At 37.3% G+C, this 17,216-nt stretch overlaps 1 protein-coding gene across 4 annotated transcripts in view; it reads right to left on the reverse strand.

The window, feature by feature from the left end:
* FOCAD (focadhesin) overlaps nt 1–17,216 on the reverse strand; it is a 310,882-nt gene that overhangs the window by 222,529 nt on the left and 71,137 nt on the right. For all 4 annotated transcript variants that reach the window (XM_045840183.1, XM_045840184.1, XM_045840185.1 and 1 more), the window contains 3 exons: nt 15,009–15,110; nt 6,297–6,501; nt 978–1,184 (listed from right to left, as the gene is read on the reverse strand). In XM_045840183.1, coding sequence (XP_045696139.1) covers nt 978–1,184; nt 6,297–6,501; nt 15,009–15,110 — 514 coding nt within the window. The remainder of the gene's footprint in view (nt 1–977; nt 1,185–6,296; nt 6,502–15,008; nt 15,111–17,216) is intronic.

Below are 17,216 nucleotides of genomic sequence, written 5' to 3' on the forward strand. Positions count from 1 at the left end.
ACCCAGTCTGTGGTATAGTGCTCTGGCAGCCCTGGCAGTCTAAGGCATCCCTCCTCCCTTCCTGCCCTGTGCGTGCTGCCCTTCTCTAAACCCCCCTCTACTCTACCATCAGAATGACCCTCCACACACAAAATATTAAGGCACCTGTCTGCATCCTCTTACCTACAAGATAAAATGCATACTCAAGTATTTTCTCCTATACCTGAATCCTTCAACAACACTCAACACCTTTTTGTTTTCTGAAGAGGCCATGCCTGCCCGCCTGCACGCCCTCTCATGTTTCCAAGTTTGGGCACATGCTGTTCCGGCAGCTGGAACACCTTCCCAGCCTCTGGGGTGTACTAGGGAAAGTCCCACTCAGACTTCTCAAATCTAAACCCATGCACTACTTTCCTTAATTGTGATCTTTAAATATATAAAAGCATTTACCTTATTGTTTTACAATTATTTGTTTACATGTCTGTAAGTCCCTTGAGATCACAATGTACCTTTTCATCTATATATTCTACAGGGTTTGGCATATAATAAATATTAATTACTTGTGTTCTATATGAATAAATGAAAAAATGCCAGAGTGGTAGATCCTTAACTGATGCTCTAAAGCAGGGGTGTCAAACTCATTTCCACCGGGGGCCACATCAGCCCCGTGGTTGCCTTCAAAGGGCCGACCGAATATAGAGCTCCTTGCCCCTAGTTAAGGAGTAGTTTAATTTATACAGTCCCAAAATTACATTCAGCCCTATGAAGCAACCACAAGGCTGATGTGGCCCCTGGTAAAAATAAGTTTGACACCCCTGCTCTAAAGAGTATTTAATGATTCATTTTTACAATAAGTAATAATAGTTGTGGTACATTAGTACTAGGATTTAATCATGTTAGAGCAACACACCTTTGATATAAAGGGCACATCCACCCAGCTCCTTTATAAAAGATCCACTTAAGTGATAAATGACATCAACATTTCTTACTATTCTTACCTCCTTCAGAAGTTCAACACTGTGTGCCAAAAGGTGAATTAACGATGAGCATTCCCCAGTTATCTTTAAGCTGACTTCACAGACACACAGCAGCTGAAGGGTCAGCTGGGTAAGCTGAATTTTCCAGAAAATAGGATGACGCAAAAGGCTTAAATATACTTCCTCGATAAACAGCATCACTTCTGTTGTCTGTATCAAATCTTTTATCTGTTTAAAAAAAGTCATTATATGATAATTACAATAATGTAAAAACCAAAGAATAATTTAAAGCTATACAAGAAACGTTAACAATAAAATATTTTTCTTGAAACCTATAAAGCCTTAGGAAGATGCAGAAATGTACAGAACTCAAATAGGGTTAAACTACACAACCTCGCCTTATTCTTTTGTCACTAAACAAAATACAACTTGTTATTGTTTTTATTACTGCTGTCTGGCACCAAGTGTTCTCACTAATTTTTCTAACTTCTCTAAGTACATATTTCTTAAGACAAATTACATAAGAATATCAACATTTTGAAGAAAATTAAATTTGGTTTTGAGTTCTCCAAATGAATTCTCTTTTCTACAATTGCAACGTAATTACCTGGTAGTGAAGGGTTAGCATGTTGGTCTAATGCACTACTAAGTCCTTCATCTGCCAAGGTATTTTCTCAGAAAACCTTAACTGAGAGCATCATTTCCATTCTTGGCAGGTGTGAGGAAAAGAGCATATTCAAATGGTAGGGTATCTTCTCAATGGGTATTAGGTAGGAAAGACTTGGATACTCTTGAAAAATCTCAATTCAATTCCAACCCAGCTGTTCTAATCAAAATTTGGGAGTTATTAAGGATATGGTCCTTCTAGCAGACACACTGGGATTTCCCAGAGATTACAAACAACAAACCATCTACTTCAATCAGGAGCCTGTGTTTGTCAAACTCATCAAGAGGAAAGCCTACACTTGATCAGCTGTACCTTTCACCAGTCACTACCAACATAATAACCCCAGATGACTATAAGTTTAACACAAAGAGAAAAATTAATTCCTAGCAAATAGGAGAAAAAAGATATAGTTAGATCAAGTGGGAGGATATAGCAGAAAACACCGTTATATAAAATAAGTGTGAAGGTTCAGTAAATATTTAGCTCTTTTCAAATATATAATGAGAGAGGCAAAGGGCTGTCAAGAAATAAAAGGGGATTTAAAATGAAGATAATCTTCATGTTTATTTGACATTTTGTGCATATTTCAAATTTTCCATAATAAAAGAAATTTTGAAAAGTAACCTCAGCAACTTATCACTAAAAAGGCTCTATAATCCTTACCATTACCAAAATTCTTAACAAGGACAGTTTTAAAGTAATGTTCTCTCTTTATGTAGAAATACACCACATACAATGCGTAACACACATAATGACAAGAATCATAATTACAAAGAAAGAACAACTGGGACCAAAGTCAATAGTAAAGCTTAAGACAGGTAAGTTCAAATAAAGATAATTCCAAAAAAATTAAATCGAAGGACAATTGGAATTAAAAGAAAAGGAAATAGGAGTTCTACTGACTGCCATCTGATCACAGGTCAATAGGGTGGTATCGCTATTTCAAAAAAAAATTAATTACTGCGATTCTCTGCAAGGGCTCAGTATAGGTCAATACTGTATTCAGCTCTAGGAAGAACATTTCATAGTAACACAATGTGAGCACCAATAGAGTAGAGAATTACTGCCAAAGGTCAGTGAAAAGTCTGGACACCATTTCATGTAGAGAAGTAAAGAAATTGATGAAGAAAGGAAGAAGGAAGGGAAGGATGGAAAAGACGAGAAGGCAGGCAAAAAGAAAACACAAAATAGGTTGCAGATTGGCTTTTTAAAACGTTTGTTTTGTTCTAAGAATGATGACTAATTAATAGTCTTATGAAAATGCAGGTCAATTAGAAGTATTTGCTTAAAAAAAAAAAAAGAAGAAGAACTTCTGGCCAAGATGGAGGTATAGGTAGACACGGTGTACTTCCTCACACAACCAAAAGAAGGACAACAACAAATTTAAAACAAAAAAAAACAACTAGAATTGATAGAAAATCGAACTGTGTGGAAGTCCTACAACCAAGGAACTAAAGAAGAAACATTCATTCAGACCCATAGGAGGGGCAGAAATGGGCAGCCAGGCAGAGAGGACTTGCAGCAAGGTGGCAGATGGAGGACTGGGGCAAGCAAGGCTGCAGCTGGTGGGCAAGGTGGCAGCTGGCGGACCAGCCAGTCCCACATTCACATGCAGATAAACTGGCAGGAACAGCTGGGGAAGGAGACAGACTAAGCAGCCCAGGGTTCCAGCTCAGGGAAATAAAGCCTCAAAAACTCTGAATGAAAGTACCTGTGGGGTTGAGGCAGGAGCAGGAGAAACTCCAAGCCTCACAGGAGAGTTCATTGGAGAGACCCAAAGGCTCCTAGAATGTAAACAAGCCAACCCACCAGGAATCAGCACCAGAAGGGCCCAGTTTGATTGTGGGTAGTGGGGGAAGTGACTGAAATCTGGCAGAGAACTGAGCAAGGGGCACTGTTCCCTCACGGACCCCTCCCCCACATACAGTGTCACAACGAAGGGATGTGGATTGCCCCACCCTGGTGAACACCTAAGGTTCTGCCCCTCACTATGTAACAGGCATGTCAAGACAAAAAAAAAAACAGCCCAAACGAAAGAACAGATCAAAGCTCCAAAAAAATACAACTAAGCAACAAAAAGATAGCCAACCTATCAGATGCACAGTTCAAAACACTGGTAATCAGGATGCTCAGAGAAATGGTTGAATACGGTGGCAAATTAAATGAAAAAATGAAGGCCATGCTAAGTGAAACTAAGGAAAATGTACAGGAAACCACCAGTGACGGGAAGGAAACCGGGACTCAAATCAACGGTGTGGACCAGAAGGAAGAAAGAAAACATGTGACCAGAACAGAATGAAGAAACAAGAATCCAAAAAAAATGAGGAGAGGCTTAGGAACCTCCAGGACATCTTAAAGATGTCCTGGAGGTTCCTAACATCCAAATCATAGGGGTACCAGAAGCAGAAGAGGAACAGCAAGAAATTAAAAACTTATTTGAAAAAATAATGATGGAGAACTTCCCCAATCTGGAAAAGGAAATAGACTTCCAGGAAGTCCAGAGAGTCCAGAGAGTCCCAAAGAAGTTGGACCCAAGGAGGAACACACCAAGGCCCATCATAATGTCATTATCCAAGGTTAAAGGTAAGGAGAGAATCTTAAAAGCAGCAAGAGAAAAGGAGACAGTTACCTACAAAGGAGTGCCCATAAGACTATCAGTTGATTTCTCACAAGAAACCTGGCAGGCAAGAAGGGGCTGGAAAGAAGTATTCAGTCATGAAAGGCAAGGACCTACATCCAAGATTATTCTACCCAACAAAGCTATCATTTAGAATGGAAGGGCAGATAAAGTGCTTCTCAGATAAGGTCAAGTTAAAGGAGTTCATCATTATGAAGCCCTTATTATAAGAAATATTAAAAGGATTTATCTAAGAAAAAGAAGATCAAAAATATGAACAGTAAAATGACAACAAATTCACAGTTATAACAACCAAACCTAAAACAAAAACAAAAACAAAAACAGAAACTAAGCAAACTAGAACAGGAACAGAATCATAGAAATGGAGATCACATGGACGGTTATCAGTGGGGGAGTGGGTGTTGGGAGAGGGGGGAAGGTACAGAGAATAAGTAGCATAGATGGTAGGTAGAAAATAGAAATGGGGAAGTTAAGAATAGTATAGGAAATGTAGAAGCCAAAGAATTTATATATATATGACCCATAGACATGAACTAAAGGCAGGGAGATGTGAATGGGAGAGGGTGTGCAGGGTGGAGGGGATTAAAGGGGGAAAATGGGACAACTGTAATAGCATAATCAATAAAATATTTTTAAAAAGAAAAATGGTTATTTGCAAAATAATACACTTCCTGTCACTAAAATATTTCATTTTTCATGGGATGGTTGTGTTTTAAAGAGTATAAGAAATACCTGTAATCAGTGGGAAAATGGATTATACTGCTGCTAAGATCTTTCCCAAGGCTCATACTCTTCATTATCATAAAGCCGATATGTTAAGTGATTAGATGTTTATGCTGCTTGTTTCATTTGTTTCAAATGATGTATCCCTTTTCTTCTTCAACTATCTCAACTATATTAACAAGCCACAGATTCCCAAAAACACTCTACAGAGCTCACTTCCAGAAGTATTTAGGCTTGTCAATATAGATTCACAAAGATGAAGACAAACATCTCTCAAAGAGCAGAGAACAGGGTAGTGTGAAGAAGTGTACCCTTGTTTAAGATGTTCTGCCTATACATTGCTTTACTGTCCACACAAAACAAAATCTTTGGAAAAGCCACAAGAGAATTCATTTTAATTAACTTTTCTATGCTTTGATTACAGGAAAGCCAATTTATGACCACAGAGGAAAGGTTCACTGGAGCCATTCCTTGCTAACACAAACTTAAAACAGGTCATCTGTGACCCCAAGTGATCACTTTGAAAAATATTCACAGATTCTCTCCATTAGCTAAGCAGCATGGGCTCAGATTCTAGGCAAAGGTCAAACCTCAATGATGGGATGGGATGGCCTGATAAATGAATCACTACACTAAAACCATAACACACTGCCAACTGGAGATTTCTTTGTCTTTTTTTAATCTTCAGTTACAGAGACATTAGCTCATATTTATCTCTCCCTTGAATTCCCTAGGCATTTTATCCATACCTCTGTTAAACATCTTTCATCCAACTACTTTTAAACTATGAGACTTTATATACTTGTTTTAATTCTCTTACTACACCATGGGCTTCTTTTAAAGCACGATCCATCAGAGTCACCACACATGTTGTAAGGGGACATGGGGAAACTGAAATTCAGCCAGCACCGCTCTGGTCAAGCCCTGTGTCCAGGACTGCATGGGCCTTGAGATATGCTTTTTTCTAATTTACACAAAGAGGTCTCTCTTTTTTTTCCTTATAATTCAGTGTCCTGCACAAGGAAAAATTCAACTCAAGATTTCCTTTCCCTGTGAAGCCTCTTAAACAAAGAAAAGTTTTCATTCCTACTAATCCTAAAATGGACTATGCTGATTTATATAACTGTGAATCTAGTTAATGTTATAAATGTATTAATGTTAAATCTAGATTCACTTCCTAAAAGCCAGGGAGCGTTTGTAGAGCCAGGATTGTGTCTCAGTTGGCCAGGCCACACAGGTTCTACTAATTGTATGACAAGAACAATTAACACTTGCTGATGCTGTATGAACGAAGGAGGATGAAAGGCCTTACCTGTAAACATGGAACCATGTCGCAGCACAGCTGAAGTATCTGTTGTTCCAATACTGATGGCTGTTCTTTGCCACAAGACTCCTGGGGTTGAAGTAAGACTTTTAGCAGGGCTAGTCTGAGTTTAGCATATTCTTGTAACTGGAATGGTTCACAATACAGATACCATAGGAATGGTGCCATTATTTGGACACACGAAACTTCTGACCTGCAAAAATTGTAACACAGAAGCCAACCACTGAGTTAAAGAGTATCAAGCAGTGAAATATCAACTACTAGTTCATGACCTATCATATTTTATCACCAAGTTTGACTTTTTTTCATAATTCTATTACATCATAACTTACCTAGACCCAGGCCAAACAGTTCTTTTTCCACTGGAGAAAAATGACTCAGTACCTGGAGACCATCAGCCGGATGGCCAGGAATAGGAGAGTCTCTACCTGCACACTAGAATAGCATCTACACCTCAGTCTTTGGTGAACAGCAGAATCATCTGAGAACCTGTTTAGACTTCTAGACGTTAGGGCCCATTGTCCAGTAATATACCACAGGTATACATTTTTTTAAAAACTCTATAGTTGTGATTCTATGTGAAACAAAGCCATAGTGACAACCCAAGAAGATTGTAACAGTTAATATTTACTTGTGAACTTGTTAACATGGAGTACAAGTAACTGTACTTCATGCTTTTAAAGTAATTTGATCTTCAACACAACTCTGTAAAATAAAAAACACTGGGTTGGCCAAAAAGTTCATTTAGTTTTTTCCGTAAAATAAAACACATTTTTCATTTTCAACAATAACTTTATTGATTTGAATATTTTGAGTGTGCTGGCTATCTCCCACACACTCAAACTGGTATGAGGTTGATTGTTTTCAATCAATGTCTCGATGTGATTGCTATCAACTTCAACCGGTTTACCCAACCGTGAGGCATCATCCAGTGAAAAATCTCCAGCACAAAACTTGGCAAACTACTTTTGACATTTTTGATCAATCACAGCACCTTCTCCATAAACTGCACAAGTCTTTGTGTTTTAGTTATATTTTTACCTTTCCTGAAATAATAAAGCATAATATGCTGAAAATGTTGCATATTTTCTTGCATCTTCAATATTAAAATGGCTACACAAAAATTCACTGATTTCGATAAGTTTTCTTTTAAATGCACAGCTCTCACAATACAATCTAATAAAATTGTTTTGAATGAACCTATAAACAACTAAGCACCACTAAAGTCAGCTTATGGAAAAACCAAACAAACTTTTTGGCCAGCCCAATATTGTATTACATTATGCAGCAACTAAGGCCGTGAGAGGTGAAGTAATTTACCAAGGCCATCTACTTAAGCTTTTGCCATTCAAAAGAGGAAGACCTTAACAATCTTTTGGATCTTTAGATTTCAATATATCCCAATAATTCCAAGTTGAAAGTCACTCAAATACCAAAATGACCTTTCAAATATAAAAATTTCATCATGTCATTAACTAGTTTAAAAGAGTTTACACTTAAGATAAAATATTTAGCCCAATTCACAAACCCTTCATATTTTGACCACTGCTTATCTTTCTAGCCTTATTTTTTGCTCTTCTCCATTCTCCACTGAACACTAAGCTATCAGATCTGTCATCAGGCTTCCCTCTCACTTGCTGTTCCCTCTGTCTGTAATACTGTTCTCTTGCTCCCTTCCCTGTTCCTTCCTCTACCCAATTTCTACCATCTTTCAGGTCTCTCCTTTAAAAGCACTTCCTGAGGGCCTTCCCTGATACCTAACCTAGGTCAGAGCCCTATTTTGTGCTCCCACAGGACAATGACTTCATCATCATTTTTTTAATGCCTCTATCCCTTGTTAGATGAACAAGGGCATGGACCTTGGGTTTCTGTTCACTTCTGTATAAGCAATAACTATACACAGTAGGCCTTCAAAGAGGTGCTTATTTGGTTATTAATTGATTCAGTTACACTAAATGTAGAGTAGCTTTACAATTAACACATATCAATTAAGTATCAGGACTTTATTTTGTTTTTCATATTTATTATACGTAAGAAATTATTAGGTAAGCTACAAAGATGAACCAGGCATTATCTATTCTTAAGAAGCACAGAATGTAACAGGGGCAATCAGTTCTGCCCCTGGACTAGAGGACAGAAAGTGAAAATCGCTGAAAGAAAGGTACAAAGTGCACTGCTGCATAGAGGAAATGGTATTTGCATTACAATTTATTTATTTATTTACTTATTTATTTCTGTATTTATTTATTTATTAGGGAGAGAGGGGCAGGGAGGGAGAAAGAGAAAGAGAAACATTGATGCAAGAGAGAAATCAGGCATGTGCCCTGACTGGGAATCAAACCAGCAACCTTTCACTTTGCAGAATGACACCCAACCAACTCAGCGAATCAGCAAATTATGATTGACCATGTAATTTTATAATACTATTCATTTTACAGCAAAGTGACTTTAAAACATCACCATTAATAAAAGCCCTAAAGTTACCAAATCAGTAAGATTTAATTAATTTATTCAATTATTTATTCTCTGGGTAATATGTGCTTAGTACCTATATATCATTCACTCTTCTATGTACCAGAAACAAAAATAGATTAAATCCTTGTTCTGATGGAGCTTACAATCTATACGTATATTTTTTCCTCAATAGCACAAATACTTATACAATCTATAAAAAACAAAAGAAGGGCTTTTTTGAGTTCATAATTATTACTGAAACATATCTTTACCATACCATCCACTTTGGAAAACTAAACGCAGTTTCACAGATCAAGCAAGCGATTTATTGTGAGCTAGACTATGAAGCACAGGTTTCCAGAAAAGAGATTTAGCAACAGTTTTCCCATCTCTCTAACAATGTTTTCCCAAAGAAGAAATACAATCCAGGTGTCAAGAATATCCACTACCAGCTTATTAGTTTTCTCCTACTTTGAGATGCTGAAGGTGAAATGCAAGATTCATATAGAGAAGTATATTTCCAAGTTACTGTTATTACTTGACATCAGGAGCATAATGTTGAACTTTCTGAAGGACAATATAGTATTACACTGTTTAGAAATTTCCTTGGCTTAATCTGTCCCAATTTTGAATACTCCATTTCCTATGTGGTATCTAATGATTAACTATAACTTCAGTATGCATGAAATTGACAGGGCTTATGAGAAAAAAGAAAATAATAAAACATAACCAGAAATTCCAATGTGATTAAGAATATTTAAAAATGTAACCAAGGGTATATGTATGTACATATATATCTTTCATATTTCTGTTTACCATTAAGAGAGAAGTGACAAGAAAAGACCTGGAATAAGAATAAAAAACTGAGGCTTTCGGTCCCATTCTGCCATTCACTAGCCATGTGACCTTGAACAAGTCATTTAATGTTGTTCTCCTTAGTTCCCTCATGTGAAAAAACATGTTAGACTACATAACCTTGAAGTATACAGGTCTAAAGACCATGACATCACTGTCAATTTACACAAATCTCAGTTCCATGAAAGTGAAGTTTTAACATTACAGGGCCTTCTACAAATGAATGCAGAACTTAATCATAAAATAACGCCACTCTAAAACCTTGCATAATGATCTACTGTTATTTCCAGACATCTACATACTATTAAAAATGAATGCAGCCCTCACTGGCATGGCTCAGTGGACTGAGTGCCAGCCTATGAACAAAGGGTCACCAGCTGGGTTCCCAATAGTAAAATAAATAAAATAAAAGGGAACAGGGGAAGAAAATAAAAATATTTTGTCACTCTTAAGACTAAAAATTGCCATAGCTGGTGTACCTCAGTGGATTGAGCATGGACCTGCAAACCAAAGGATCGCTGGTTCAATTCCCAGAGCACATGTCTGGGTTGCAGGCCAGGTCTTCAGTAGGGGGCGCACGAGAGACAACCAATTGATGTATCTCTCACACACCTGTTTCTCTCCCTCTCTCTCTCTCCCTTCCCCGTCTAAAAATAAACAAAATCTTTAAAAAAAGAATGCAAACAGCTAGTCTAATCAATAATTCCTAACACAGAAAAAGATAGATTACAAGCTATCTCCACAACATTTAGCCTCCTCTGCATAGTTACAAATCACTAGATTATTAAATTATCTACCTCCTTTTTTAAATTATATTTTATTGATTATGCTATTAAAATTGTCTGAATTCTTTTCCCCTTTGCCACCCTCCACCAAGGACCCCCAACTCCCTCAGGCAATCCCCATACCATTCTTCATGTCCATGGGTCATGTGTGCAAGTCCTTTGGCTACTCCATTTTCTATACTGTACTTTACATCCTAATGGCTATTCTGTAACTACCTATTTGTACTTAACTGCCTCACCTCTTCACTCATTCCCCCAAACCTACCCAACCAACAGAACACTATGTATCCATGATTTTGTCTGTTCTTCTTGTTTCCTTAGTTTGTTTTTTAGATTCAGTTGTTGATAGACATGTATTTATTGCCATTTTATTGTTCACAGTTTTGATCTTCTTTCCTAAATAAGTCCCTTTAACATTTCATGTAATAATAGTTTGGTGATGATGAGTCTTTAGGTTGTTAGTTTTTTGGGGGGAGGGTTTTGTCTGGGAAGCCCTTTACCTGCCCTTCAATTCCAAATATAGCTTTACTGGGTACAGCAATCTTAGCTATAGGTCCCTGCTTTTCATGACTTTGAAAATTGCTTGCCAATCCCTTCTAATCTGCAAAGTTTCTCATGGAAACTCCCCTGTAGATAATTAGCTACTTCTCTCTGGCTGCTTTTAAGATTCTCTTTATCTTTAACCTTTGGCATTTTAATTATGATGTGTCTTGGAGTGGGCTTCTTTGCATCCATCCATCTAGTTTGGGACTTCATGTGCTTCCTAGATTTGCATGTCTATTTCCCTCACCAAATCAAGGAAGTTTCCTTTCATTATTCTTTCAAATAGATTCCAATTTCTTGCTCTTGCTCTTCTCCTTTTGGCACCCCTATGAAGTTGTCCCAGAGGTAGCTTACACTATCCTCATTTTTTTTATTCTTTTTTTATTCTTGTTCAGATTGGTTGGGCTTGGGGTTTTTTTGTTTGTTTTTTCTTGTTTTGTTTTGTTTTGTTTTGTTTTTGCTTCCTTATGTTCCGAATCATTGATTTGATTCTAGGCTTCCTCCACTCTACTGTGGTTTCCCTGTAAATAGTTCTTTATTTCAATTAGTGTATCCTTCAGTTCTGACTGATTCTTTTTTATGCCGTTGACATCCTCACTAAGTTCCTTGAGAATCCTTATAACCAGTGTTTTGAACTCTGCACCTGATAGATTGCTTATCTCCATTTTGTTTAGCTCTTTTTCTGGAGTTTGATCTGTTCTTTCAATTGGGCCATGTTTCTCTGTCTCCTCATTTTGGCAGCCTCCCTCTGTTTGTTTCTATGTGTTAGGTAGAGCTGCATGACTCCCTGTCTTGGTAGCATGTCCTAATGTAGTAGGTGTCTTGTAAAGTCCAGTGGCACAGTCTCCCCTATCACCCAAGCTGGATACTTGAGGTGTACCCTCTGTTTGGTCTGAGTATACCTTCCTCTTGTAGTTGAGCCTTGATTGCTGTTAGCAGGTCAATGGGAATGATTTACCCAGGCCAGTCAGCTGCCAATGATTGGCTGTAACCACTGACCAACCTCTACCCTCTATAGCAGATCAGGTGTACAGGGGCAGGGTGTTATGCTTTAACATGATCTATAGCTGCCCACTGGATACCCAGGCTCTGGGGTTTCCTGGGGTATAGGCCAAGATCAGCTCCCACCTGTGTTCTGCCCAGGGCCACCTAGTAGAGCTATAAAGCAATCTGAGATGGATGCTATTTGTGTTGGACTTGGAGATTCCCAAGCAAAGCCAAGCTGTGAATTTAGGCTGGCTGCTACAAGTGCTGGGTCTGTGGCCACTTAGCAAGAGGTATGGGGGCTGAGGAACTGGGGGCTCACTGAGGCCAGCTGTTGCTTGTTTGACAGGATTTAGGAAGTAGTGAAGCAAGAGCCTAGACAAGCCATTCATAGTGAAAAGTCATCATAACAGTGAGTGACCCTGTAAGGTGGGTGGTAGAGTCTCAGGGGATCTTAAGGGCAGAGAAAACAGTGTTAGCCAGGTAGATGGAGTCTCAGATATGGTACCTGCCTGTCAGCTCTGAGGCTCTCTGGAGGGAGGGCTCAGAAAAGGGACAATGGCCTCTGCCTGCCTTTCTGTCTGGGAGAAGAGCCTATTGATGCCAGGCACTTCAGTTTTTCCTGGTATACCACTGGTGCCTTTCAAGTTCCTACACCGGTATCCACCTTCTTTCTAAACAACAACTTAAAACTGCTAAGTTAACTTACTCTAAAATTAAATCAAGAAAACCAACAGTCTGCTGAAAATGCAATCAGAATTATAATTTCTACTGCAAAGAATAATCTCATAGTGCAAAAGTAGAAATGAGGCAACTGCAGTTATTTTTTTGTAAATTAATATAAAATAATTTAGAACTTCCAAAAGGCTCTAGATAGCATATCCTAACACCTGAGAATTTAAAGGAAAAGAGTAAGTCAATAGAAGCTTATCAGTAAATAAACCAAAGTCTATTAATAATCTTTTTTTCCTTATGAATATCTGGACAAATTTCATTAGAATAAATACACCCAAATCCCAAAACAATATTCCTTTAAAATGAAAATAACCAAAAGCTAAATTACCTGTCAATTAAAGCATTGAAAAAGAGATTCTTAAAGAAGCTTAATGACACATTGGTCAAATTAGCAGCAACATCCCTTAAAAAGTATCCCTATCTATTTAATAAGAGAAATGTCATTAAACAAATGTGTTTACTGTAAATTTATTTTTGGTTTCTAACATAGTTGATGAAAGATTTATTTAGTAAATACTAATCCTACCTTTGAAAGTGCAATCCTAGGTGAGAGAAGAAAGGATAATGATGTATATTTTTGGCTATTCATTTAGATGCCACATGGATTTTCTGACTGGGAGATGATTACAAGGTTCCCTATATCTCTTTAAAACTTCCTATACCACGTTATACTGCTTAGAAATTCTATCTAAAACTTAAGTTATGGACTCAAGTGGTGTTCTAAGAAACTACATCTATAGGATACTGTAAAATACATCTATAGGATACTGTAAAAACTTCAAGAGTAGGAAAACATGAATGAAGTTGGTGTGGCGAGTGTAACTCAGGCATTGGATTACTCTAGACAATGGTATCCTATCATGACCTTGCATGATGGTACTATGTATATATTATATATTAGAAGGAATGCTCCAACCCACTGCCTGGGCCCACCAGTCTGTGAGCCTCACGTGTATAAATCCAACACTTACAGAGCACCTAGAAATCTGCCAGTCATTATTAGTTCAAAGAATAATGACATAGTCTTATATTTGCCCTCAGGAAGGTTTCACAGTTAACAGAGGAGAGTTAATTATAAGACAATGGAGTGAGTATAATGATGTAAGAAATCACAACTGAAATTATGGGAGCATATAAAATATACCTAAGTGAGCCTGTGGTAAGCAATGACCTTCTAGGAGAGAGAAAGCTTAAACGGAGTTTTAAGAGAGAAATTGGGAAAGGGTTGTGGTAAGGTTTAAGAGATGAAGGTGGGTACTAACAGAAGCACAGAGGCAAGAGAACAGCACTGCTTCCTGTGTGGAAGTCAGCGTATTGTTGGGTACACAGGTCATGAATTGTGAGATAAAGACAGATGATAAAACTGGTAAAACAGGTGAAACCATATCATACACAGAGCCTAGAATAATATACTTGATTTTATCTTGTAGCCTGGGGATTTTCCAACTATTTCTGAAACCAAACTCTCTTTTTTTTTTAATATAAAGCTTCCATAAGCTATCAACATATAAGTTTTACAAAAACAGACCCGAAGGGGGTAAGGGATTCCCTGTACTTAGCCCACACATTTCAAGTGCAGTATGAAAACCACAGGTGTGGTGATTTAAGTAAAGGAGTGATACAATAATATTTGCTCTCTGGATATATCACTCTCTACACAGAGAACAGATTTGAGTAACATGAAATTAGAGGCAAAAATGTCAGTTACAAACAAGTCACAAAAGGCAAAAGATGGTGACCTAAGCTGGTGTCATGGTTATAAGAATAAAAGAAAGGGGGCAGTGTAGAGGAACATCAGGAGGTCCTGCTGAAGCTAAACTAACTGCTCATATGGTTGCTACCTAATCCCAGCTGGAACTATCACTTGATCCCACTTGGCAGGTTTCAAACAGGGAGAGTTTAACTCACTAATCAATTTGTGGGGTTGGGGGGGAGGAACTATCTTCTACACGTATTGTGTATGGAGTATCAAGACTTTATACCCTGTTTCATATTATTACTAGGAGAAACTGATTTATGTTCTTTTGCTTTACATTAATTGTTTAACACAACTATTAAAATGATTTGTCATTAAAATTTTTTAAATGTATAGTAGTTCACTGAATATTTCTAATAAACTTTCCTAACTAACCAATGTTTAACTTCTTTAATAATAGCTTATCTTATATTTAATATTTAAACAATCAATAAATGTGGTAGGTTTTTATTTCCTTACTCTTAAGGAAATACAAAAGTATATATGCTTAAAGACATTTCTTCAGCCAAAGCAGCTTAAAAAGAAAAACCAAGCTCTAAAATTAGCATATACCATTCCATCACCCTCAGTTATTTTATTTTACATTACCTTTCAGGGCATTGCTGGAAAAAAGCTGTCAGCTGCTGCAAAAGTACTGGCCAGCAATCAGGTCTGTGTTCAAGCACAGTGATCAAAGGCTGAGGGTGATTTCTGAAACACACAGAAAAGCCCATTGGAAACTGTCATTTCAGGACTATACATTCTCAATATCCAAATACAGCAGGAAAAAAAAAAAGCCAATGCCATCTATAGACTTTTTTGCAGGATTCATAATTGTCACAAAATTATCTGCTTCATTTGTTGGCAAGTTGCTTCATTAGAACTGACATTTTTTTCCTTTAAACTGTTTTACAGAAAATAGAATGAACCCCAAGTCTTAGAGACCCAAAGCCCAGAATGGACTCTGCCACTCAACAGCTCTATGGCCAACCAAGCTCCTGAATCCAGTAGCTCTCTCATCTCCATCCCTTGATTCCTTTACTCTTGAAAGTCATGCCTCCTTCTCCTGCTACTCTCCTTAGGAACCTGGAATGTTCCATTTTCTCTAACATTGCCCCAACTTGTAAGCACTATCTCTTTTCTGTTCCCACTTACCCCATTTCTCTCAGGGTATGACTCCATGTTCCCTCAGTATATTTAATATGGGAAAAAGAAAATATTTCTCCCACCTCAAACAACAATCTGTCCAAATTGAAAATGCTTCAAATTTCTCTTGAATGGGGATGAATCTTTTTATTTGGTCTACATTAATTAAGATACCTAAAAACCTATATAAAACATAAGATCTGAACTCTGAAGAATTCTTAAATAAGAAAAAGAATAAAAGCACAAGCTATTTTAAATAGCTCAAAGAGTCTACAAGAAACTCTAAATTCATTAGAATCTTAAACTCTGAAACACTATACAAGGTTTTGAGTTAGTATGGAAGTGACTTTTTCCTCCAAAAAATTTTAAAAATAAAATGTAAATCCTTATTATAAATTCAAAAAGAGAAATATCCATGTTTTTACTATAAAAGGAATCAAATACATAATGTAATTTTTAACTGAACAAAATATCACTAGTGATGATTTAAAGAAAATAAAAACAAGCAGACTAGTTTCACTGAAATTGATTTTTTAAGACAGGCTTCTTGGTAGTTCTGAAAGTGTGATCACCTTACCTGCAATATCAGCATCACCTGGGAACTTGTTAGAAATGTAAATAAATCCCAGGCTCCAGCCCAGACTTAATAGCCCTACAAATAATTCTGATGCACTGCTATAAAGGAGTGGTTCTTAACTGTGTCTGCAAGTTAGAGTCATCTGTGGAGCTCTTTAAAAAAAATACCAATGTCCAGGTCTCAATTATATTCAGGTTGCTAGGAATGGAGCCCAAGCATTAGTAATTTTAAAAAACTCCTCTGGCAATTTTAATGTGTTGCCTGGGATGAGAACCACTACCAGTAAACCACCACAGAAGAGGAAAGTTGTTAGGAATTAGAAAGTTTTCTGATTTTTGTTTTCTCTCTTAAACAGAAAAGTATGTCAGATCCATCACATTCAAACACTCATCTTAAACACCTCTCTGACACTACTACACAGTTCTGGCTATTATAACACCATCTCTTTATTTTCTGCTCAACCTCACCTAATCTATCACACACTAACATCACTTGCTGGCAGCATGTTTTACTAAAGCACAGGCTATTTCTGGCTGATGAGGTTACTGCCATTACAAGGAATCACTCTAAGCAATTTCTTTACACTAAAACTCAAAAAAATCATATAAAAATCACATTTCTAAATTTCAAATTCGTTGGCAGTTAAACCTGTCTAGAACTTGCTTCTACTATGGTTGCCACAGATACTTAACAACAAATTTAACAAATCCTAAAAGCATCTCAGGCATGACACATCAACTGATACTCTTAAATGAAAAGTTCAGTAGGTCATGTTCAAGTAAACATGAGTAAAGAGAATAGCACAGCAACTGCAATGATTTTATCTATGTGTTTTACTTCTGAAAAGCACCATCATGACATAAGAAGCCAGCTAGTGGCAGCATTTATAACAACTTAAAAAGAAAATCAATGTCTTCAATGTGGGGGGGGCGGTTTGGGATAGGGGTAAAAGGCATAAAACTGTACTTGAACAACAATTAAAAAAAAAAAGAAAATCAAACAAGTTACCACATAGTTTTTGTGTGATCACAAAGCACTGAAGTGCTTTTTAATACATTCCCCTTATCAGTCAGTTATCCTCCACCCCTTCCAGC

The sequence above is a fragment of the Phyllostomus hastatus genome, unplaced genomic scaffold (genome assembly GCF_019186645.2).
Source record: "Phyllostomus hastatus isolate PE091 unplaced genomic scaffold, TTU_PhHast_1.1 phas_contig_34, whole genome shotgun sequence".
NCBI lineage: Eukaryota > Metazoa > Chordata > Mammalia > Chiroptera > Phyllostomidae > Phyllostomus > Phyllostomus hastatus.